General features: G+C 36.2%; 2 protein-coding genes across 3 annotated transcripts; both read left to right on the plus strand.

Moving 5' to 3' along the window:
• The first annotated feature begins 797 nt into the window (after positions 1-797).
• Positions 798-17,384, plus strand: LOC112463362 (facilitated trehalose transporter Tret1-2 homolog). 2 transcript variants are annotated; one of them, XM_025029738.1, is made up of 7 exons: positions 798-900; positions 2,949-3,338; positions 12,011-12,194; positions 12,396-12,567; positions 12,754-13,026; positions 13,958-14,266; positions 15,290-17,384. In XM_025029738.1, exons 2-7 carry the CDS (start codon positions 3,116-3,118, stop codon positions 15,716-15,718), a joined length of 1,590 nt encoding a protein of 529 aa, XP_024885506.1. In that variant the 5' UTR covers positions 798-900; positions 2,949-3,115; the 3' UTR covers positions 15,719-17,384. The 2 variants fall into 2 exon arrangements, with proteins under 2 accessions (XP_024885506.1, XP_024885505.1); XM_025029737.1 differs by having other exon boundaries at positions 843-958.
• Positions 17,385-18,223: 839 nt separating this feature from the next.
• Positions 18,224-22,502, plus strand: LOC112463376 (facilitated trehalose transporter Tret1-like). The gene is made up of 6 exons (XM_025029784.1): positions 18,224-18,272; positions 19,115-19,298; positions 19,413-19,584; positions 19,825-20,097; positions 20,805-21,113; positions 21,879-22,502. Exons 1-6 carry the CDS (start codon positions 18,224-18,226, stop codon positions 22,305-22,307), a joined length of 1,416 nt encoding a protein of 471 aa, XP_024885552.1. The 3' UTR covers positions 22,308-22,502.
• The last annotated feature ends 3,984 nt before the right edge of the window (positions 22,503-26,486 follow it).

Here is a 26,486-nt window from a genome sequence, read left to right on the forward strand (position 1 = left end):
AAGAAGGTTTCGAAAACTTGAAAGAGATGAAAGAAACGAATTAAGGCAGGCAGCAGCATCCCCCATACATCTACGAAAACGCAAATTCCATCATAAAAATGAAGGAAAGCGAAGGATATCGTTACGATATAGTTTCGCTTGATTGAATAAACACGAATGTAATAAATCGCGTGTTTGCGATTTGCAATGTTTGCTATTCCGCAAAACCTGCTAACGTCAATGGATCGATATTTCATGACTAATTTACGCGTAATCGGTATTGAAGAGCCGTTATATAAATTAAACGCCTTTATCGTTATCAAGAGCTACCAGTGAGGTGACAAAGATATCGAGATATCGAGCGATTAACGCGACAGCGACACACGGAGATACATTTCCGATAATTTATCGTTGTTGTTATGTAAAAAAGAAAAATAATCGGAGATTTATAACACAGCTCTCCTTTAGGAAAAAGATCATTTTAACGACAGTGCGTGTGTGTGCGACATCGGTAAGTCCGTTCTTTGCTTTTTTCCTCCCTTCCCTCCACCCCACACACATCCTGTCTCTGAAAGAATGTCACGACTCTTGTCACGACTATTATTCTCTCGCATATCGCGCGAAACTGTCACGGCTATCGTCGATAAGCAGTAGATCGCAATTAGATCTCACCGATACGCGACTTCTTTTTTTTTTTTCCATATAATACGTAAGAAAGTGCGGCGGGAGGAGCGATTATCGATCCCTTGAAAATTCCGTGACGAAAACAATTGAACAAGTGTGAGGAACAGAATTTTTCGTCGTCGCGATAATAACTATTCCACTCGTATGAACTCGCTCAATCATCCTGCGAACATTCTAATTCACGATCAGTCGCGAAAGAGATAACCGACAGTAAAGTGCGTCGTGTTCATCGAATTTGTGAGTCTTTTTTATTAAAACAAGTGCACACACGCTCACATTGAGTTTTTTTGCATTGGTATGCCTTTATTTAATTACAATTAGCTTTGTGAATCAGATTAAGCTTTTTATCCCAAATAGAATAATTTTATCAAAACAAGTGCTGTATATGTAGAACTGCATTAATGCAGTTGTTCTAATAGAAAAATCAAATATGTTTTCTCTAAATATAAACAAATATCTAAGAAAGAAAAAGAATTAATATTTTTTAATAAATCTTTTTTTGAAATAAAGATGAATCAAATGTTTCACGAAATTAATAGAAAATATCAGTGAAAAAATTGAGTTTATGTCATAGAAATGTAGCGGCATGCAAAACTCGCATATCATATAAGACACGCTTAAATATACATATTTTGTAATTAATCCTGAAACGCGCGATGTAGATTCACTAATCGTGTACTAAGGATTGTTTTCGTTTTATTTTAGAGCTTGGTAAAAGGACAGCATCTGTACACAATAATCTATTTATTATTTTTACAAGTTATTTATCTCCGTCCGAAGTTTAAACCGAAGCGACAACTGCCGTTTTCCATCGAGATCTTCTACCAACAAGCGCGTAACGTAATTGCGTTTAAAACTGAAAGGACGCCCCTTTGCCAAGCGTGATTTACGAGAGTATTCTATCGTGAAATTAAATTTTCTTTATTATTTCTGTATTTTCTCAGTTTTATAAAGCAACATCGTTTCTACTCGTGCGAACCTGCTGTCGACTCGCAATCGGCACGCATGTGCGTAACGTGACACATCGGTTGTGCGGGTCGATGTCGCAGGACGTAAATCTCGTCCTGGATTTTATTGCTTTTTCCGTTGACGTAAGCGGACCGTATTAGTAATAGAATTATCTTCTTGGAATTACTTGGAATCCAGCAATGGTTCAATTTATAGTGGATAGAAATATTACGACGCGTCCATCTCTTCGCGTTCCATCGCGCGGAAAGCCGAGAAAAGGAAGAGAGAGAGAAAAGCGACACGGCGCTTACCGTCACACAGCGTGTTTAATAATACGAGATTGATGTCAGAAATGCAGATACATTAATCAGTATAGCGGAATGTCGCGAAACGAAGACGCGAACCGAAAAGTCCCGCTTGGCATTGTTGTGATTCCGCTTCGTGATTTAATCGATCGCGCGCCACTCATTTGCATTAGCGTTATTACAACGTGTTTGGTACAGCGCGTTATCGATTTTCTCTCGGCTTGTATTAGGGAGAACGCCAGGGGAACCATCTTCGAATTAGGGTGATACTCTGCGAAGGGTAGATTTCGTCAGCACGGTTTGCTCGCGCTGTAACTGACATAAAATTTGTTGAAGCGATTCCCGTAACTACACTTTAATGTCTGAAGGTTTAATATTAAAAGTACTTTAAGCATGAAAAAAAAGAAAATATCTCGGAACAAATTATTTTTTCAAATAAATGTCTTCATTTATTTTGATGTTAACGCAAACTGAAAGATGTAAATGGGCGCATTTATCGCGTAGTATTTGTAACAGAAATTCTCTGGAAATGCATTCAAATTAGCGCATAATTACGCAGGCGGGTTTAATATTAGAATCGTGCAATTTTTCACTCTTTTTTTCCTACAAAGCGGAAATGTAACTATTAATTTTTTAACTTTATCGCTACGACTGCAATTTTTGCGTTAATTTTCATATTTATTACAAAGCTGAATCTCGTTTCTCGATAAAAAAAAGATATCACGAATAAATATGTGAATACATTGAGAAAGATTTAAATTACTATCCTATCTATTTTAAGGTAAATTGGTAGAACTCTTCTTTCCTCACAAACATTTTGATGATCAAAATCACGAATTGAATTTACTCCAGCATTTTAATGAGGAGATCCCGAGTAAAATTCGGAAATAAATTCCCGTCTGTCCCCTTGTTTCCCCATAATTCGACTCGCTCCTCTCGGTCAAGGGCATCCTTTTCGATGGGGTAGCTCCCTAGAAACCGTTCTCTGCGACGACGCCGCGCGACCTTGACCACGGCGGCGCCTCGTTTCAGGGTCTAGGTCTCGAGACGTCGGTCGTTTGCATCCCGCAGCGTTCGCAGCGACGGCGATCGACCCGCGATCGAGATCGCGCTTCGCGCGAGGAGCGGCAAAAGAAACAAGTGGGAGAGAGACGTGGGAACAATCGGAGGAAGCCAAGCGAGAAAGAGAGATCGTAAAAATGACCCCCACTCGCGGCAATGAGGAGATAGAGGGGCGCTCTTATATAGACTATGCCTACAGTCCTGTACCAGTGAGTTCCCCTTCGGCAGTGTATGGTACACCCGGTACACCCCCGGTCAGAGAATCCGTGGAGTTGAGCATACGCGACAGGATCGTCGCCCATCCCGAAGAGATGACGGAGAAGGGTTCCAAGCTACCTCAGTTCCTGGCTGCAGGGGCGGGTAAGTTCGCGTCTGTCAATGAAAGGCTAAATCCTCGAGAATAAAAATTTTTTAAATCAATTCATTGTCAAAACATTGTTTTCTTAGACTTATTTATCTCTACTTTTCATGTATTTCTTCAAAACAATTCAACTTTAACGATTAGAAAACATTGGAAAAATTCTTCAAATTATAATAATAAGTAAAAGACCGTTACTTTTGAATTATTTTCTGAATATGATGTCGGTACTTGGTGGATTAATTTTTTTAAAACGTGTATTTAATTGTTTATGCAACAGCATTACGCATTATCATAATTTTGCCGTTACTTTCTAGTTATTAATAACGGTTATAGCTATTACTTTGTTTCATTATGCGGTAATTGAAATTATGTTGAAATTTTTAAAATAGAACTTTATAAAACAAAATTGCAGGTACAATGCATAAATAATACACTGCTTATTTAATTTTTATAATTAATTGGCTATAGTGCTTTTCAATTTTAAGTGCGGAAAATTTTCTATTTCATCAACGATGTACTGGTGTGGTGAATTTCTGATTGAGATACGACGAATAATCACCCTTGCGTTACACACAACCCGATCGATCAACTCGACGCTTTGGGGACGTTCTTCGCGTCGATTTTATTGTCATATTCCGGTCGTTCTGTATTTTCGAATCTCGTCAAGGAAGATCGTCAAAAGCTGTTAATACAATACATTTGCACAGTGTAACATTAGATTTGATTTGATTCTTTTATGCGCGCGGGATTGTTTTTTTAAATCCCCCCCTCTTCAAAAGAAGAATTGGATTGTATTATACATTCATCGGCGTAGTGCAGAGGGTTTAAAACGATCAAATTGAATAATGGGAGTAATAAATCATACGATTTGCTTTTTAATGGTGCACTTACTCTTTTGATATGAGTGACATTAATTGAAGAAAATGCAGAGGCATGGCGGTCCCGCCGGCTCCTCACCACGTGTGAAGCACGCTGCATTTTGCACATGCGTGAGACGATCATCATCGATGTCCACGGGAATTGAAATTGTTCTCGTGTACGCTTTGTCCCCCCGTTTTACTTTTATATTAATAAAATATTTCACAGTCGTCTGTTTGCCTCTTTTTCCATCGCAGGAAATAATTTATTGACGCAAGTCAAAGACAACAAACAAATACGCGAGGGCAAAGCAGAATCATTCCGTCTTAAATATTGTTTACGTTTACATATATTATAATTTACGTCGACACGCGATAAAGTCTAATAATATTACTTTATGAATATATGTATATTCGTCGCTTGTAATATATAATTATAAGCGCTAAGAACGAGCTTTGTTCGCTGGCCCCTTTATGAAATTATTTACTTTATGAAAGTTTAGTAAACAATAATGTGACAACTCAACGATAATGTAACGAAAATATTACCCCAGGTTAATACGTGATCAAATACAAATAATATCGTCGTAATATAAGGATTTCTATTGTATTTTTATCAATTATTCAATTTTCCTTTTTCAAGTTACCAATAAACAGTAATCATAATAAACAATGAGAGAAAATAACGCGAGCATTTATCGCTAGAATAATATAATTAGAAATAACTTTATCAAAGAGGACTTTTATCGTTTAGCAAAACTTTATAGTAAACTTTTCGTTGATACTTTTTGTTTTAAAATAATTTTCTTAAATTGTTTTAGCAAAAAGTGAGGACTCATCATAAAAGTATTTAGAAAATTTACGATGTTTTTAAAATGGTTTTGACGAGAACCGAAGATTCGCGAAAAATGGCAGGAAAATAAACGTGGCGATTCAATTCGCTACTAAATTCGCGCGACGCTATTACGCGGTGAGAAAGAGGAAGCCGAGAGATAATTATTAGTCTCGATGATTCCGATCGACCGAGCCAAGTTTGAGATTAGCTAGAACTTGAGATATTAGCATCGAAAACTCACTCGGGAAAGAACGGAGGTACAATGCCCGGCTATATACGTGCCACGATTCATGTCCGTCGGCGAGTCCTTCGCGTTACTCGGATGACGGGAATATTAAACGATTCACATCCGGCGCTCGACCGAATTCAATTTTAACCGACAAAGATCGCAATCGGTTTAAACTACTTCCTCATTACCGCGATGCAGGCGGCACAGCCTGAGATTGAACGAGAGCCCGAAGTGAGAATTCCGAGTTGGAGGGGCCCGGCCGCGGAGTCCAATCGAATTCGTAATGAGAGCCAGCGGCCCTTCGATTGTTCGGTAATGATCACCGGTCGAATTGAGAGCAATTTCATCCTCAATGGAAATCAGCGTTCGATTCTCCCACGACCCACGATGCGTGTTTCTTACCGAAACCACCTGGTCAGCGAGAAGGAATAAAATCACAGGACGCTTCCTCGCTTCGTGTATCATTAAGATTTTCGCGTTCGATTTTCTCTCCGCGACACTCCGCGTGACTGAATCGCGCCGCTCGACGGGGAGAATCGCGCGAGGTTGAATTATTTAAATTTCTGCATGCGCGCAGCGCGCGACGACACGCGTCCGACACATAAAAATTCAGATCAGCTCTGATTAGCTCTGCAATGCCGATTCGCGCGAAATCGGAAATCACGCGAGGCGGCGAGAGCGGGAATCCTTGAACGGAGAGAAACGGAGATCCCCGTATCTTAATCAGCAATTATTTATGCGTGAACCAGTGGATTTGATTTCTCTATTTGTTATTGACTTGAACCCCGGCATGACAATCGAAGAGTCCACATTCGTGGCATCGACTTGTCCTCGTGACGTCAAAGTTTCCATGACGAAAGGCCAGGATACCTCATGGCCATACGTGCATGTAATATATTTTACTAGAATATGCACGATAGGCGACATTGCATTACAATCTGTCCCGCGAATGAACATCTGATGCAATACATTTGTTAACTTACTTGGCAAAAGTCACTTTAATATGTATTGGAATTTCTGCATCGACAATGTTAAAAATACATTTGTCAGCCTTCCATTCCCGAAGATTTTAAATTATTCTGTTGTAAGCAAAAAGCTTTAATACAGAAGCTCAAAAGCCCAAAAGATTAATCTCGATGCCGTAAGAGATTTATAATGCATCGTAATTCGAAGCATTATCTGCCACTTTTAAAAGCCTAATACTTCAATCTTGTTTATTAAGTCACAAAGTGGCATACCTTTGATAAAATACAATCATGAGATTATTTGGAGTTAATCGAAGAAGTTAACTGGATTTAATTGGAAAACAAAATTTTATTATCTTGCCCATGCATATAGACGTCAAACGTAATTAATATCTTTTAATCTACATTGCTAAGTGGACTCAATGAACAGGTTCTCACTTAAATGTCGATTAAGGCGAAAAATGCGCTTGACATTCATAAAAGAAGAATCTCTGGATTTTTGTTTGTTTTCTCTACCTAGATGTTTAGAGAAGAGAATAAAGAATTTACCCTTTCGAAAACGTTGTTGGAAGTGATTCGTATTTTTCCATATATCCGTCCATAAAATTCGTTGAGTTTATTGTGAGCCTTTTGCGACGAGTTGTTTACCTGATTTATTTATCTTTATCGGTCTTCTCGTCACGTGCCCCATGATGAGATCTCGCGTAAAAATCCAGTTTTACTGTTTCACGGTATCGACAGCTACGCAATGGATATATCATTGTCGTGATATTTTTATACTCCCAATCGAGATTTTTCCGAATATATCGCGTTATCCGCGGTAACGCCTTTCTCTCTCTCGCCCGTCGTTAACTATATCGATTACGTTATCCTATCTCGTTGCTCCCATTTTTAATTAGATGCAATTTTGCTCACGTGTCGGATACAGTTCGAACGTTTCGTCGAGCGGACGTCGATGTTTGTCGGCTGACCGTGGCGCAACGTCAATGCGAACGATTTTGCAACGTAAATGACGGTGACATATAAATATTTACAATCGCGCGTGAAAATATATGACGATGCGCAGACTTTTCTGGCTGTCAAGCGTAAATCACGCACTAATCTTCCGAAACGTAATCGTGTTTCGTCACGTGTCCCATTATCGTAATTCGTTAGGCGATTCGTTCGGCGCGACATTGTTCGACGATCGGAAGAGAAGGCCAGTTCTTTTTGCATCAGAAGATTGTATTTCCTGTTAACTGTAATCTGAATTGCCTTATCGCGACGATAAAAGCGATTCTTATGATCGCACTTTTCTTGATCGCTGGCGTGATTGATGATTTTTTAATGTTATTCCACGACGGTTTTTTTAAGATTACATAATGTCTTGTATACAATACATAATACACACACAAAAGAATACATACCATACATTATAAGAATCTTTCAAGTTGAGCTTTACGTTGTAAATTTTTGAAAGTGTCAATAAATTAAATTCTGACGGCGCAAATTGAATATTTTAAGTTGCAGGCTAATAAATTTATGAACAAATACTTTTGCAACACGAAATTTCTTCATATTTCGAGGTGTCATTTTTTTTAGACTTCCACTCTATAATTCGCGATTCGCGCGGTGTAGCGTTTCGCAAGCAGATTTAACTGCGTTTCGTTACTTATCGATTTTTATCGCACGCCCAGGCCATTTTGTCGTCCATTTCTGTCCCGCGCGATAATCCAGCACGCGCGTAGTGCTGCGCGCGTGAACGCGGCGTAAATAAAGAGGTAGTTATTGTCATGTATAATTCGCAACAAAAGAGCGCACTGCGAATGCAGCTTCAACGAGCCGACAAATAAAATTAAGAAGATTAAGAAGGATTACCCGTTCAACGACGGGTCATCGTTGTGCTTTTCTAACTTGGACTATTTAATGCAGCATCAACTTTGATATCTCGTTCGGGGGCAAAAGAGCATCGACCTTGCATTTTCAGCGGCACGCCTTCGATATTGGCATTTTTATTTTGAAAGTCTCGCCAGATAACGCCCCATCTCGTCTCAAAATATTCCACTTTTATTCAGTAGTCATGAAAAGATTTTAACCCCTTAAGTGCATAATTTTGCGAAACGACTTTTGATGATCCGTAAATACTCTCCTTTATGAAGTTCGAAATAAAAACACGCGGTTTTGCATATCTGTAAAGGGCCTTCTCTAGCTCTTCTTTCCCTTCTGGATGGAAAGGCCCAGGACGGGAAAAATACTCAGAAAAATATTCGGAATGCTATATACGAAAAATTGCGCATTTAAAGGTGAAATCTGTTGAAGCGTGAAATTATCTCATAACAGAATTGCTTACTGTTTCAACAAAAAAATATGTCAATATAGAATATTATTTAATATTGCAGATAATATTTAAAATGTGCGAATATGTAATAGTACGATTGTATTAATTCCAAAATTTTTAATTGCTTCAAGAACTGTATTGGAAACCGTTACTTTCAACAAGTTTTGAAAGTGCAACTTTAATTATCTGATATTTAAATTTCTATTTCTGAAAGGATATAAGGTTAATAGACCTATAAACTTCACTATAATTATATATAGACTTGTAACGCGATCTAAAGTTATAAAATAAATTATATTGGTTAGTTAAATAAACGATAAGAGAAATGTCAAATCGTTCGGCAAGTACATGGTATGATCGATGAATAATATACAGTTACAAAAAAGTGATTATCAACGCGGAAATTTTTCACGATCAAAAATGAGGCATCAAGTGTCAAACAACTATTTCTTTCTTCACGTTATCTCTTGGCGCATTCGTGTTTTACATCGCGAAACGATGATTCCGGGCGCGTATCTATCTGAATCTATATATTCGCGATAATATTTTGGCACGAATTTATTGCGTGGCGATAGATAATCATTATCATCTCGTGTCAGGCGCGATTAATGAAAAAATAATTTACTAAATTCAGCGCAAACTAGTAACTCGGCAATCGTGTGTTATCGCGCGCGCAAAGAGATTAAGAGGAAATGACCCCACCACGGAGATGATAGTCCCACGCAAAGACGACGATCCACGAATGCGAAAGTTCCATTTGCCTCGTATTTTACTTGCGTATCAAAAAAGGTCATCAACCTTGAGTGGCGCAGACAAATTGATTGTACACCTTTGGGACAGCATTATTGCGTCTTATAGAACATCTAAGAGACAGCTTAATCTTAAGGACAAATTCAGAAAGACAACTTTATAAGATAACTTCTCTAAGATGTTCTGATTTATGACATCTTTGGTACTGTTTTAAGACGTCTTCTAGATATGCGGTGCTGTCTAGATTGTTTTAGATTACATTAGGAAGTTCTATGTTACATTGTTTGAGGAAAGTCACAATTTTAATTCTCGTTGAAGATGACTTACGTCAGACCATATTTTTGTTTGCGAGCGAATTTGACATTGATATAGCTGTAGCTTGACAATTTACGTCAGATCATATTTTTGCTCGCGAATTAACAATTTGGCATTGATAAGACTGTAGCTTGATTAATTTATTATTACAAACACAAATCTTGCGGAAATACAATACCCTTGTTTCTCTTTCTGCAATTCTTTTTCTGTAATTTCGTATATTGTTAACGGTCGTCTGGATATACCACAAAATATTTAAACGCTTGACTAATCGTGTTCATAAATATTTAAATAAATATTGCGTTTGTAATTGTAATATTTTAGAACAATTTTCAATGGTGGGCAAAAGCAACGCCAGTAAAATTCGACGAAATATAGCTTGCTGTTTTCCGCGTGACTGATTCATTGATATTGTTAAAGCTACCCAGGATATCTTTTTCCCATAGGAACGCGAAGTGCAATCCTGTATTTGCGCCATTAACAGTAACTTTAAGGACTCAGGCACAATGAGAGAAATAAGGAACAAGGCATTAAACATAGAGAGAATCCCGCGTCTTGAAAAAAAGAAAAAAGTTGTGTCTTGAAAAAAGATGCGATTACTATGTTTAATTCCTTGTTTCTTACGCCTCTCATTGTGTCTGAGCCCTAATATTACGTTATGACAATACTAGCGAAATTGTATCTTTTGGATGTCACGTGCGCGTGCGGGGCTCTTACGACACATCACCGCCCAGTTCGATATCGCGACGCGCGCGATCGGCGATGTAATTGCATGGCGCATCGAGGAATTACGTAAATGCGATAACTCCGCGACGCGGAACATCATTATAATAATCGCTTTGTCGATTTTTCTATTGATCGCGCGTAGGCTATTTGTAACGAAGTGACAGATCAGCGCATAATTCAATCTATGTTTGTGCACCAAGGCACCGCGTCATCTCTCCCCGCATTCGTGATACAGAACATAAATTAAGTATTTATTAACATAAGAATATCGTCGGATAATAACGAACTAATTATAAACACAAAGTTTTTTTCAGAATATATAAATACACTGAAAATATAAATATGCATTGTCCCTCATTTATGATTTATGATACAAAACGCAAATGAAATGCTCTGTTTGATATAAAAAATGTAGGATATTATTATAGGTAGCAGTGTTCTAATTGTAAGTACGAAATATTCTTGCAATATAAATGTTTCTTATTTCATCCAATTTATAATAAAAAATTTAATATTTAAATTTATGGACGTGCGATGGATTAATAAAAATTCTTTTACTTAAGTCTTGTGAGGTACTTAAATCTCAAGGTACATCAAATTTACCTGCGACAGTCTGCTGCTGGATATCCTCTGCTGCATTACAGTTTAAACCTCTGCTTCGTAAGCTTCGAAACCGTTCGCTGTTCGGTAAAACCGGAAGCACCGTGGGCCTTGAACCTCACCGCATTACCCGAAATACACAATTATGTAAAACCACTTTATCGCCGGAAAAATCTTCAAAGCGCGCTTTGACTCGCATTTCGTCAGCGGAGCATTGCTGGTAAATTATCTCGATCACTAGCATGATTGAATTGCTAATCTCGAGACGGAAAATCAATTTCTTTCGGGAAAAGGAGTGATAAAAAATTCAATTTGAGATTTTGTTTAGAGACAGATAGACATCTTTCTTAAAGGTTTTCTTTCTGACGAAATAAAATTCTAGCTTTTATATGTTTAAATTAATGTGAATTTATAATTCGTAAAAAATATACAGATCTTGTGTCGCGCGCAACAGAATAAATGTATCACAAGAGTAAATTTTTGCAAACGACTGTCTAAATAAAAAAACATAAAATTTCGATATTTTTAGCAACATGTTACAACTCTATTCTTATATATATAATTATATAATAAGAGAAATGATTTATCTCTTTCATTATAAAATCTGATTTGATAGTTTGACATTCACATAAATGATACAAACAAAAAGAGGACAGAAAAAAAATCTTAAACTAACAGTGTCTTAGAAAGTATTAACAGTGCAAACATATTAAAAATATAACAAACGTGACAATGATTGACAGGCGCGACAGGCGAGACAGACGCGAATAAACGCGTATAACTATGATTTATCTTCCCGTGTTTATCTACGGCTTAATATAAATTCGCATTTGTAGACTGATGGATATATTATCAAGCCTCAGTAAAGCGATAAAATAGCGATCAAGAGATATTGCCTTTTGATATGAAAGTTGTAGATTAACAACGCGTTCAATTATCTATCATTCAATTCAGAGAGATTAACAAGAGATTAACAGCATGTTGATTAAGCGCGCGAAGAAGTTATGCGAATATTCCTGCAATTATTTATCGTAATATTTTTCATTTATACATCCTGGAATTTTTTTACAATCACAGGTAGTCTGTCTGTCCTCGCGACTGGTGCCGCTATAGGGTGGACGAGTCCAATACTCCCTAAATTGGAAGACGATGGCGGACCTTTGGGGTCGCGAATCAGTGCCGAGCAGAGTTCCTGGATAGGATCTCTGGTGGCCCTCGGTGCTATCTTCGGCAGCTTCGTAGCGGGATCCATTGGAGAAAAGTGTGTTGTATAAATTAGTCGTCCGATTGAACGCACGAATAATTTGCAATATAGCAATTTAACTATGCATCCTATTTCCTGAGCGTACAAGTTTGAAACTAAAGAAAGGAACCAATCTTTATAAAGCACATCAGATGCAAATACTTGACGAAGGCAACTAAACTGAAGACGACAAAAAACTGATTTTCTCTGTTTTTATAGATGGGGCCGTAAACGAGCACTGCTATCTTCTCTGGTACCGTTTATAATTGGGTGGATACTTATCGCCAGTGCAGTCCACGTTTCTATGCTTTATATTGCTCGATTCATATTTGGATTGGCTGTGTCTATCACGTTCACAAACCTTCCTATGTATTGTGGTGAAATCGCTGAGGTAAACTTATTTTGCATACAAGTTGTACATTTATACGCAACCATTTATGCGCAGAGTTTTCAAGGACTATCGTGCTTTCTACTGTTTTTCGTTTAAAACATGACGATAAATTGGTATTAAGAAGTTACATCTTTTTGTTATATCTTATTGTTACATCTGTTACATCTTATTGTTATATCTTTTCAGACTTCTATCAGGGGATCGTTGGGTTCTTTTCTTCAGCTCTTTATCACGATCGGTTTCCTATATGCCTACGCTATTGGACCGTTCGTGAGCTACGTGGTTTTCTGGATTCTCTGTGCCCTCCTGCCGGTGATCTTCTTCGTCTGTTTCATGATGATGCCAGAGTCTCCGTATTTTCTTCTCAATCAAGGCCGCAGAGATGAGGCGATCGCATCACTAGCGAAGCTCCGCAGCAAATCCGAAGCGGCTGTCCAGAAGGAGGCCGACGAGATACAGGTAAGTCAGCAAAGCATAATTTTCTCTTATAAATTCCTCTGCTCTAAAAGAATCTCAAGATTCTTAAGAGTTAAGTATCAATTCGATTCTTAGTTGACTTTTTATCAACACTTCGCACGAAAATTCAAATTGTAGGGATATTCAATTTTATGAAAAAATCTGTGCGAGCGCGCGACAAATATGCAGTTTGTATAATTTATTCTAATAAAAATTGCTAATTCCATTCGGAGTCCTTTAAGGCTTCGTCGATTTCTCGAGTAACAAGATAGTCGCTAATGTTATCTGAACTGTCACGAGCACGTACTCGATCTCATTGCTAAGCGCATGTCCGAGTATATATTGCCTGTCAGATCACGTTAGACAAACGAGGTCGCGGCTAAGGCCGTTCCTTGATCCTAAATGACAATGTCGCACAGTCGTGAGGGACAGTTATGACTGACTTGCAGACAACATTACTTCCTACAATGCAGAGTCTTGCAGAACTGCCGGGTGTTCTTTCAGTCGTACGTGGCCATATATTAAACGAAGAAAAGCAGCTATTACTTCAGCGTTGAAACAGTTGCAAAATATAATATAATTGCAGAAGTAATTAACATTGAAAACAATTTTGAGAAATTGTAAGTGGACAGCAAATTTGCTTCAGTGTTAAGGTGATCCTAAAGCCGTGATTTTAGCCGGTTTTTTTCGGTTTTTTTCTTAGCACTAATCTTTTAATTGGCTTTATAGAAATGCAAAATTCTTGTCTAGAATTAAAGTACGCATCAAAATCTAGGTCATGGTGGTCGAATTTATATCGAAAACGTAACTTTATTTCTTAATAATAATTTGGTCGTTATATTATTCTATTTATTTCAGAATATTCTAGCCAACTTTTATGCTCCAATTTTTATATTTATTGCTTAATAAATTCGTCTCGCTTTCAATTTTCCAGGTGATACTTGACGAGGCTTTCAAGAATCAAGCCAGCATCTCGGACCTATTCAAAGTGAAGGTGAACTTCAAGGCGTTGATCTACACATGTCTCATGGTTTCCTTCCAGCAATTTAGCGGTATCAACGTCGTACTGTTCTATATGCAAAAGATCTTTATCGCTGCCGGAGGTCTTGTCCCATCGGAGATAGCGGCAATTATCATCGGAGTCGTACAGGTGCTTGCGTCAATGGTCACCCCCTTGGTTGTCGACAAATTAGGTAGAAGGATGCTCCTCGTTTTCTCCGGGATAGGAGAGACAGTCAGTTTGGTGAGTAATTGCCTCTATTTTTAGATTCAAACCCAAGTTAGTCAACTTGTCATTTTTATCAGCTTCCTCATTTAAATTGCATTAAACAGACGTTTGTTTTTTGTAAGCCTCGTAATCTGGTCGTTCAATGAGATAAATTAGAGAAAAATAAAATTTTGTTATGTATTAATCTGGTACTGATATCCTATAAATATTTTTTGTTGACGATAATTTGTAGATGACTGGCGCGATTTATCGCGTGCCGATTAATTTTCATCTCGTGGATTATATGCAGATCATTAAACGCATTCCTCAGTCGCGCGTTTACGCATCGCCATGCATAATTACATTTGCTGCATTTAATGACTCTTTCTTTTATCACTCATCTCACCTTCGAGGAAATCATTCTCGGGGCAAATTACTTAATTACCTGACAAAGAGGATTGAGTCGCGACTTGAGATCACCACTCGCACGATCCTCTCTGTAGATCAGATAAATATAGATGCCCGATACGGTAAAGTTTCCGTGCTCGGTGAAATCGGTGCGGGAAATATATAACAGCGAACCACGCGGATGTACAATGCGAGACGAGGAAGGTCGAGCATTGTACATACGAATTATCATTACGCATTGAAATGGAATGCGATGTATCGGATGTAATTCAATGTACGAAGCTAGAGAACTTCCACGTGACCGTGTGTGCACGATTACATAATTTACAGACAGAAGGCAGACGCGCGTACGATAACACACGGCAGAAAGAGTTGAGAAAATTATAATTCTTCTTTTTAGGATCTTTCGAAACCTGAGTTGCTTTTTTCCATTAGATACTTTGGAACATATCTCGATACTTTAGAAATTTAATAATATTAAAAATTGTGAAAAACTTCAGAAATTTTTCATAACAATAATGCGTCATCATAGATCACAATTCTTCTAGCATCGAACATGTTCAATAGCACTGAATTTTTTTGTTAAATTTTGATTTTTGCTATTAGACTTTTATTGCGAGCTTGTCATGTGACTGGACATTTATTTTGCAGTTTGCCCTGGGCTTGTATTTTTACCTGAAGGAAGTACAGCACGCGAACGACGTGGTTGAGCAGATATCCTGGTTGCCGATAGTCGCGCTCATCATCTTCATTATCACGTACTGCGTAGGCTGGGGCCCGCTTCCATGGGCAGTGATGGGTGAAATGTTTGCCTCGAATGTCAAGGCTAAAGCTTCCAGTATAACGGTTTTCGTCTGCTGGTTCTTGGCTTTCATCATCACCAAGTTCTCCAGCAACCTCGAGGATGCATTCCATGGCAAGTACGGGGGCTTCTGGATCTTCGGAGGATTCTGCATTCTTAGTGTACTTTTCACGGTACTGCTGTTGCCTGAAACGAAAGGCAAGACTCTTCAGCAAATCCAGGACGAACTCAATGGAGTGACTTCGACTATAACCGTCGAAAATGGGACGAAGAAATGAGGAGGGAATATTCGCCTTCGATTATCCTGATGAATGGTGTACGCGGAACACCTGACGAATTCGCGAGACACTTTAAAGATATTTGATATTTATAAAAGATACGTGGAGTACAGTTTTATATATTTATGACATATCTAGAGATTTGACATCATTTACAGCGGAGAAGAATCAAGTAGAATATCAGAATGCGAACAATATACGTGCCTATATTACACTGCCTTTATATATATTGTTGATATAATATGGGCAAAAATATATCATTGAGTTTGGATTACCATTCAGTCTCCTGTTATTAATATTGCTTAAATTACAAAGAAGAATGGAAAACGCATCAATGAACGAATGATGGTTCGATAATTTAAATAAAATGAATAATAAGTAGAAATTTAGAAAGAGTAAAACGGGGATAGATTCTATTTTTGCTCATATATTATGTTTACGCAGAGACAGTTTTGTTGTATTCTACGTGGAACCAAAAATACTTCATCGTCTTCCAAACACCTATGCATAATATGGCACACAGCAATTGTATGTGTATATAATGCAGGTCATATCATACATATTCGTAAATACGCTCGCGTTAATGATACCTTGTCACGTATCATTGTCCATAAGCTTCGTCTTCCGAGCGTAAAGGAATTTGTGATGTGCTAGTAAACGTTCCTACGTTTTTATGCAAGTTCCTGATTCTGGTCCGTGATTAAGAAAACGCGGTGGAGTCAACAATACGACTCCTTTACGCGTATTTTATCGAGATTTTGCTGGACGTGGCGTAAAACATGAAAAACGAAAAAGATTAATTTTGCGGCGTATTTCTCGTTCACGGATGAGAGACTAGTCATTTTATAATACGTCTGCATAGAAAGAAAACGTAATTATATTAACAACGACGTCGAAGATATCGAAATCTAAAAGAAAATTTCATGTCGAGTAGCGTAGAAATTTGATATCATTAAAACTGCTAATAAATTGGTGAATATATACGGCGCAAAAAAATGGAGAGAAACATGAAATAACTTTTTTTTATAAAATATTGACAACAACAAGGCGGTTATCGTTATATCTAATCATCTAGAAAACACAATTTTACATAATTTACATACAACATAAATTATTATAATTACGCGAACAAAATAATTTTAAGACATAATAAAACATTGTATTATTAGTTGATTCACAATAATTATCTAAGTTATTATGAGTAACATTGTAATATTATTTTAATAAGTAGTATTATTTATAAACGCGCGATGCATTTTTTAGTCCTAACAACTTAAGAAGAGATACGACAAATTTTTAATGTAATATCGTCTCACAATCAGTATACTGAAGCATTTTAATATTAAAAAAATTATTCTATTTATTCTGATATATTGCTTTCAAAATCTAATTTGCCAGATAAAATTATAATAATGGAAATTATAATTATATTAAAAAGATTGATAAATTCTATTGACAAATAAGCGCTGGCTGCATATATTAATCAACAAAAAAGATTTTTATAAACAATTTTTAATGTAGATAATATTGACGTTTTGAAATAACTTTTATAAAGTATATATAAAGAAAACACTCTACTATATTAATAAATAATGAATGACACTGTCTATAAGGTTCCTTTTGCCTTTCGCAAGACGTTCGGATTTGTACAAATGGCAAATTAATTTTAAAAAATGACAGACCTTATTCAAGACAGTGCTCTACTCTTTATCTGCTACATATCAACTGTTTATGGCCATATTGTATATATTTTAATACACAATGATATATTTTTGTATATAAATTATTAAAGTAATAAATAAATAAAATATACATTTCAAAATACTGCGTATACTTGTTGCTTACCATTGCTTTCCTTATTTTAATGTGGCTGCTATTTTAGCATTATAGTTATACCTCACTTATTATAAAGCTGAATCTCGTTTCCTGATAAAAAAAGATATTACGAATAAATATGAGAATACATCGGGAAAGATTAAGTTACTATATTACATATTATTTTAAATAGATAGAATTTTTCTTTCATCACAAACATTCAATCTAGCACCTTAATGAGATCCTAAAAGTAAAATTCGCAAATAAATTCCCGTCTATCCCTTTGTTTTTCTATAACTCGATCTGTTTCTTTCGGTCTCGGGGAGTTTCCTAAGCCCTAGACATCGTTATGCGGCGTCACCGCACGACCTTGACCATGGCGTCTCGTTTCAGGGTCTCGAGACGTCGTTGCATCCCGCATCGCCTGCGCCGCAGCGACGGCGATCGAGATCGCGCTTTGCGAGGAGCGGCAAAAAAAATGAGTGGGAGAGAGACGTGGAGATCGAGACGATTACAGATCGAGGATACGACCTCCCCCACTCGAGGCAATGAGTAGATAGGGCACTCTTATAAATAATATGCCTACAACCCTGTACCTATAGTGAGTTCCTCTTCGGTGCATTATACACTCCAGTCGGGAAGTTTAACATATGTGACAGGACCATCGTCAGCCATCACTATCTCGAAGAGATGACGGAGAAAGGTTCCAAGCTCCCTCAATTCCTGGCTGGTATAGCGGGTAAATTCGCGTCCATAAAGGGCAGCATCCTTGAGGAAAAGAAATCAAATTAATTCATTGTCAAAACGCTGTTTTTATTTATTTATTGGAGTCTACTTTATACGTATTTTTTGATAATAATTCAACTTCAACCCGAGAATTATTAATTGTTTTGTTAATTCTTGCTTGCTTAAGAATCGTATTAGAAGCTTTTACTTGTGCTGAAAGTTTTGAAAGCGCAACTTTAATTATCTGATATTTAAATTTCTATTTATAAAAAAATAGGTTATTAGACTTTTAAATTCCAATATAATCATATTGACAACGTGATAAAAAATTATAAGATATGTAAATCTTATCCTGATTGGTTAAACGATAAGAGAAATGTTAAATCATTCAGTGCGTGGTATAATCGATAGATGATATAGTTACATTAGTTACCGAAAAATAATCATAAAAATTTTTCATCGAAAATAAAGCATCGTGCCAAATATTCTTTCTCTATTCACGTTATCTCGTAACACATAACACATTCGTATTTCATATTGCGAAGCAATGATTTCGGGCGCGTATCTGTATGAATCTATATAAATTCGTAATAATACTTGGCACGGATTTATCGCGTAAACGATTGGGAGCTTTCCAGCAAGCGACACAAGTCGACACAAACATCGTTCTATCTTTCTTTTTTGAGACAGATATCTCTCTTAAGAGTTTCCTTTCTGACAAAACAAAAATCCAGCTTTAATATATAATTAAACAATAATAGTAATTAAGCGCGAGAAGAAATTACGTAAATACTCCAGCAATTATTTATCTTGGTATTTTCTATTTGTACATCCTAGAATTTTGTACAATCACAGCTAGTTTATCTGTCGTCGCGGCTGGTGCGGCTGGAGCGTGGACGAGTCCGGTCCTACCCCAATTATTAAAGGATGGTGGACCTTTGGGGTCACCGATCAGCAGCGAGCAGAGTTCTTGGATAGGATCTCTGGCGTCCATCGGTGCTATCTTCGGCACCTCCGTGGCTGGATATCTCGCAGACAGGTATGTTTATATAAATTAACAATTTAATTACACGCATGAATAATTTCGCAAAAATAGCGATTTAACTAGACGCGTCCTATTTTGCAGGCGATAAAAAGTTGACTTTTTCTACAGATGGGGCCGTAAACGAACATTGCTATCTTCTCTGGTGCCATTTATAATTGGATGGACACTTGTCGCCACTGCACATCACGTCGCACAGCTTTATGTCGCTCGATTTATATTTGGATTGAATTTAGCTATCACGTTTACAATCCTTCCTATGTATTGTTGCGAAATCGCTGAGGTAAATTTATTTTGCATATGTACAAGCGATACAACCATTTACACTCAGAGTTTTCAAGCAGTATCACGTTTTCTTCTGTTTTCCGTTTAAAAAATGATGATTAAAATTGGTATAACGTATATATGTGTATAAATTTTTGTATATACTGTTCAATCTCTCTGGCTCATTTGTTTGTTAAATAATATTAAAATAAATTGCTTGTTATACATATAATAACAAACTATTGTTGTATTCTTTTAGACTTCTATCAGGGGAGCGTTGGGTTCTTTTCTTGCGCTTTTCAACGCGACCGGCATCCTATATTCTTACATTGTAGGACCGTTCGTCAGTTACGTGGTCTTGTGGATTCTCTGTGCCATCCTGCCGGTGATCTTCTTCGTCTGCTTCATGATGATGCCGGAGTCTCCGTATTTCCTTCTCAGCCAGGGCCGCAGAGAAGAGGCAATCGCATCACTAGCGAGACTTCGAAGCAAATCCAAAGCGGCTGTCCAGAAGGAGGCTGACGAAATACAGGTAAGTAAAGTCAGTAAAGCTGGTAATTTTCTTAAGTGTAAAGAATTAAATCAACTTTCTGTTGACCACCTATATTAATTCTCCCTTGAGAAATTCAAATTGTCGGGATATATTCGATTTTATGAAAAACTCGGTATGAAAAATATGCAATCGGTATAAGTTATTGTAATAAAAATGGCTAATTGCGACCGTTTATGGATTCGTTGATTTCTCGAGTGACAAAGTAGTCTACGCTAATGCTATCCACCTACACTGTTACGAACATGTACTCGATCGTAGCTAAACGCATGTCCGAGTGTATATTGTCCGTCAGGTCGTGTCAGACAAACGAGATCGCAGACAGTTTCTTTGATCCTAAACGACAATGTCGCACAATTGTGAGGGACAATTATGCTTTGCGTGCTATACAGCGTGTTGCAGAACTGCAGAATGCTCTTTCAGTCGTACGCGACTATATAATAAACGAGGAAATGTAGCTATTGTTTCAGCGTTGAAACAATCGCAAAATATAATATAATTGCAGAAATAATTAACATTGAAAACCATTTTGAGGAATTAGAAGCTACGATTGACCTGAAACTTTATCTTATAGCGATAATTTGAGCTTTATATTATTCCATTTATTTTAGAATATTTTAGGTACACTATTACGCTTCCCATTTTCATATTTTTACTTAATAAATTCGGTCTCGCTTTCGATTTTTCAGGTTACACTTGACGAGGCTTTCAAAAATCAAGCCAGGATCTCGGATTTGTTTCGAGTAAAAGTGAACTTAAAGGCGCTGATTTACACGTGCTCCATGATTTCCTTGCAGCAGCTTATCGGCATCAGTGTCGTGCTGGTGTATATACATAATATCTTTATCGCTGCCGGAGGTCTTGTCTCATCGGAGATAGCGCCGATTGTCGTCGGAGTCGTGCATCTGTTAGGGTCAATGGTGACACCCTTTGTTGTCGACAGATCAGGTAGAAAGAGTCTCCTTATTTTTTCTGGAATTGGAGTGTTAATCAGTACGGTGAGTAATTGTCTCTATTTTTGGATTTAACTTTAAATTATATAATTAACGATGAATTAGAATAATTACACTCATGAAAATAAGAAAAAATTAATTCAATTTTAACCTGGGATGTAATTTAACTTAATTATGAGAAGCTCGTCATATCTTATTTTGTTATTGATACTGAGTACATACTGCCTCACTAACAAAGATAATTAGTAGCAGAAATCAATTATAATAACATTAAAGCTTTGCGTTAAATATAAGAAGAAAAATATCAGGAATATATGAACTAGTACTTAATATATCGTGCATTAAAACGTTTAGAAAGTTCTCGTATACTACTCTCTTGATAAACAGCAGATAATTCTGAAAATTCTGAAATTTGCATGAAAAGTGTGTTCAAAATTAGTGTATTCATGAAGCGATAAACGTAATGCGGTAAAGTCATAAAGTTTACTCCCTATTTTATGAAACGAGTTGTAATTTCGCCTTGCAACAGAATGATGAACTTGAACAGTTTGTTAGAGTGGACATACGTTGTAGTTTTTAAAGAAACTTTGAGGAATTTATATTAATATCATTAAAAATTATAAAGATAAATTTTATTCCAAGCAATGCGATTATGTTTAAAATCACGTTTAATTAATAAGCACGAAATGCTATCAAATTTAATATCAGATATCACTTAATATTATTATACTTTTATCAGATTTTTTATTTAGATTTGATTAAACAGAAGCTATTTACTTTGCGAGCATCGTCGTGTAATTTATTTTGCAGTGTGCTCTGGGTTTGTATTTCTATCTGAAGGAGGTACAGCACGCGGATGACGTGATAGAGCAGATATCCTGGTTGCCGATGGTCGCGCTTATCGTCTACATTGCCACGTACAGCGTAGGCTGGGGTCCGATTCCATGGGCATTGATGGGTGAGATGTTCGCTTCGAACATCAAGGCTAAAGGTTCTAGTATAACTGTTTTCTTTAGCGAAGGCTTGAGCTTCATCATGATCAAGTTCTCCGTCAATCTTGAAGAAGCTTTCAATGGCAAGTACGTGATCTTCTGGATATTCGGAGGTTTCTGCATCATTGGTATCTTTTTCACGGTAATGCTGTTGCCTGAAACAAAAGGCAAGACTCTTAAGCAAATCCAAGATGAACTCAATGGAGTGACTTCAACTATAAACGTCGAAAATAGGACAAAGAAGTGAAGAGAAAACGCTCGCGTTCGATCATCTTGACGAATGGTATATGTTGAATACCTGATGAATTCGCGAGACACTTTGAAGTGATTAGATATTTGTAAAAAATGCGTAGGGTAAAGTTTTATAACATCTGTGGATTTGCTATCATTATACAGTAGAGAAGAATCATGCAGAGAAATGCGGATAATATATGTGCCTATATATACCACTGCCACAAATTTATACAGATATAATTATATCTAAATATAGGTAAAAAAAGGAATGTCTTCGATGAGCTTGGACCACTGTTCAGTCTTCTGTTAGTAATATTGGTTTAATCAAAAAAAAAAAAAAAAAATCGAAAAACGAATTAATTAACGAACAACGGTTCGATGATTTAAATAAAGTGAACGATAAATGAAAATTTATAAAGAGTAAAACGGAAATTGTATTTTATTTTTGTTTACATATATGTACGCAGAGATAATTTTGTTACTTTCTACATGGAACCAAAAATACTTGTTTTCCAAAAACCTTTACACAATGACTAACACGGTTCATAGCAATTATATAAGGCAAGTGTATATAATGCAAGTCATACCATGCATATTTATAAATATCCTTGCGATACTTCGTTACGTATTATATATTGTATGCACATATATATAATCTTCGTTTTCTAGCGTAAAAAGAGTATAATGTGCCAGTAAACGTTACTACGTTTTCAAGCAAGTTCCTATTTGATCCGTTATTAGGAAACGTGGAGCAACAATAAGACTTTCTTTTAAAATGAAGAACAAAAAAGATTAATTTTGCGGCGTATTTTTTATTCACCGATTAGAGACCAGTCATTTTGTAATACGTCTGCATAGAAAAAAAAACGTAATTATTAACAACGACAAAGATATCAAAATTTAAAAGAATGTCGAATATCGTTTAAATTTGATATCTTTAAAACGCCAATAAATTGATGAAATTACGTGCAAAAAGAGAAAGAGAGAGAGAGAAATATAAAGTAACTTTATTATGACTAATATTTTTTAATAAAATCTTAACAACAACAAGACAGTTATCGATATATTTAACCATCTAGAGAAGACATAATTTTTACATAATTTACATACAATTTAAAATATTATAATTACTTAAACAAATTAATTTTAAGAAATAATACATAAACATTGTATTATTAGTTAATTCACGTTAATTATCCAAGTTATGTCATTGAAAAATCTGAGGTTGTTGATACGTACCACGACTTCGATGACTTCCGTTCCGAAACTTCTCAAATACTTGAGGAATTTATATTCGAGTTTGAGGAGCACGTACTGAGTGTTTAAGCGGGAAGAGGCGAAGATACTCTTTGCTGAAATTCCGAGAGTATTCACTCTCGCTGGAGCTGCTCCAGGATCCAGGAACTGTCTCTGGAATTCTGCATTAAAGGGGCCGTGGATAACCCTGGGAGCATAGGATCATGAATATGTGCGATAACTCGAGGCAGAAATCGTCGACGAATGGACGAATATGCTGATCAAGAAGGAGCATGAGCTCAGGTGAAGTATATTATTTTTAAATATTCCTAACGCGTGTGACAATACAAATATAAATGCTTTATGATATCGTGGCGATATATGATGAAAATTTAGATAACATTTTAATTTACATATTTCTAATGCTCAACCATATATTTGTATTGAAATTGAGAGATAATTTATTAATTAAAGCCTATTAATATTACTAATAATTAAAAGCAAACTTGAATTATCTTACTTTTTAAAATAACTGTAGTAAATCTAATCATTCTTGAAGATAAATCATCTTGCACAAAATACGAATTGATTTATAAACAAAATATAATGTTTTTAAGCTTTGTAATTTAATATCTACAATACAAGTGTAATTTTTATTACATTTTATAAAACATAATTAATTAATTTCATCGTTACGACTGCTATTTTAGCGTCATTATGGCCTTATTTATTATAAAACTGAATCTAGTTTCTTGATAAATAGAAGATATTACGAATAATTATGTGAATGTATTGGGAAAGATTAAGTTACTATCTTACCTATTATTTTAAAGTAAATTGGTGTAGAACTCTTATTCCCTCACAAACATTTTGATGATCAAAATCACGAATTGGATTCAATCCAGCATTTTAATGAGATTCTGAGTAAAATTCGGAAATAAATTCCGATGTAAATTTTTTTCTTTTATAACACAACCTCGTCTCGATCAAAGGCATCCTTTTGATGAGGAAATTTTCTAGACACCGTAATGACGCCACGCGACCTTAACCATGGTCCTTTGTTTCAGGGTCTAGGTCTTGAGACGTCGGTCGTTGCATCCCTCACCACTGCACACTGCAGCGATGGCGATTGAAATCGCGCTTTGCAAGAAACGGCAAAAGAAATGAGTGAGAGAGAGAGACGGTTAGAGAATATGACTCCCACTCGAGACAATGAGCAGATAGAGCGTTCTTATAAAGATTATGCCTACAATCCTGCACCAGTGAGTTTTCCTTCGGCAGCGTATTATACACCCTAGTTAGAGAATCCGTAGAGTTGAACATACGCGATAGGACCCGCACTGTCGGCCATCGCTGTCTTGAAGAAATGACAGAGAAAGGTTCCAAGCTCCCTCAGTTCCTGGCTGCTACGGCGGGTAAGTCCGCGTCTGTCAATAAAGCGAGTTACATCCTCGAAGGAAAAAATCAAATTAATCCATTGTCAAAATGCTGTTTCTTTTTTTTTCATTTGTTGGAGTCTATTTTTCATGTATTTCTTTAAAATAATTAAATTTTAATTGAGAATTTTAATTGTATATTTATTTTTAATTGCTTAAAAACTGTATTTAATTGCTTAAAAACTGTATTATTAGCCTTATAAATTTCACTATAAAGTATATAGATTTATAACGTAATCTGAAGTTGTAAGATAAATCTTATCGTGGCTGATTAAACGATAAGAGAAATGTCAAATCGTTCGGCATGTGCATGGTATGATTGATGGATGATATAGTTACAGATAAAAATAATTATTAATTTGGAAATTTTTCACGATCAAAAATGGAGGCATAATGTGTCAAACATGCCCTTTTTTCATGTTATCTCGTGGCATGTTCGTGTTTCACATTGCGAAGCGATGATTCAGGGCGCGTATAATTTATGTGCATCTGTATAATCGCGATAATACTTAGCAGGGATTAATTGTGTAAACCTGTAAACAATAGATAAAATCAGTATCAGCTATGCTCGTGTCAGACGCTATCAATGAGAAAGTTGACGAAAATCAGTAACTCGATAATCACGTGTTGTCATGCGTGCAACGACATCAATTAAGAGGAAATAATCTCACCGCTGTAGTGATAGTTCCACGCAATGCCGACGATCCACGAATACGAATAAATTTGTCTTGTATCTTGCTTACGTAAGAATCAACGTTGAGTGCGCAAGTAAAATAATGATTGCGCGCTCTTGGAAGAGTATTGTAAAGTTGCGTCTATACTATACGTAAAAAAAGCATATTATGTAGCAAAACGTATTATGTATACAACTTGTTACAAAAAGAAATGGTATATAACATTTTTTCTTCTTTTTTTGTAACTTTTGTAACAAAATTGTATAACTTTACTATATAACATGTTTTGTCATATAGTGCAGATTTAATTAAGGACATCATATAATTTTTGAAATTATCTTTATAAAATTGTCTTTCTTTTTAACGTCTTTAAGATGTTCCAATTTGTGTCGTCTTCAGGATATTATTTTAATTCTCTTCTAGACATCCATGTTGTCTGGGTTGTTTTCGATTGTAATTGGGAAGTTCTACGCCAAATCGCGCATTAGACGAATGAAAAATATAATTTGAGATTTTGTTTGTGTTGGATGAAGTAATCTCAATTTTAATCGAGTGCTAAAGAGCATTATCTCATTTTCAATATACGCGGATAAGATCATACCAAACAAATATATACATACTATATATTCAGCGATTAAGTAGAATTGAGCTGATTTAATCACAAGTGCGCAAAGCGATATTATCGAAAACATTACGGATTAGATATTATTTTACACGTTTACTAGAATTCCATTAAAGACATAAGTATTATTCTCGATCAATGCCACGAACATTATTAAGTTTAAATGATAATACGTTAATTAAGCGCGAGAAGAAGTTGCGAATATTCCAGCAATTACTTAACGT

This window comes from Temnothorax curvispinosus, unplaced genomic scaffold (genome assembly GCF_003070985.1).
Source record: "Temnothorax curvispinosus isolate PA1 unplaced genomic scaffold, ASM307098v1 QBEX01013138.1, whole genome shotgun sequence".
NCBI classification, from domain to species: Eukaryota; Metazoa; Arthropoda; class Insecta; order Hymenoptera; family Formicidae; genus Temnothorax; species Temnothorax curvispinosus.

Excerpts from the sequence above, each read along its gene's own strand:
- LOC112463362 (XM_025029738.1), top strand. The coding sequence starts at position 3,116 with ATGACCCCCACTCGCGGCAATGAGGAGATAGAGGGGCGCTCTTATATA. Across the intron at positions 12,568-12,753 it reads ATTGTGGTGAAATCGCTGAG|ACTTCTATCAGGGGATCGTT; the intron begins GTAAACTTATTT and ends ATATCTTTTCAG. Across the intron at positions 14,267-15,289 it reads TAGGAGAGACAGTCAGTTTG|TTTGCCCTGGGCTTGTATTT; the intron begins GTGAGTAATTGC and ends TTTATTTTGCAG.
- LOC112463376 (XM_025029784.1), top strand. The coding sequence starts at position 18,224 with ATGACGGAGAAAGGTTCCAAGCTCCCTCAATTCCTGGCTGGTATAGCG. Across the intron at positions 18,273-19,114 it reads ATTCCTGGCTGGTATAGCGG|CTAGTTTATCTGTCGTCGCG; the intron begins GTAAATTCGCGT and ends GTACAATCACAG. Across the intron at positions 21,114-21,878 it reads TTGGAGTGTTAATCAGTACG|TGTGCTCTGGGTTTGTATTT; the intron begins GTGAGTAATTGT and ends TTTATTTTGCAG.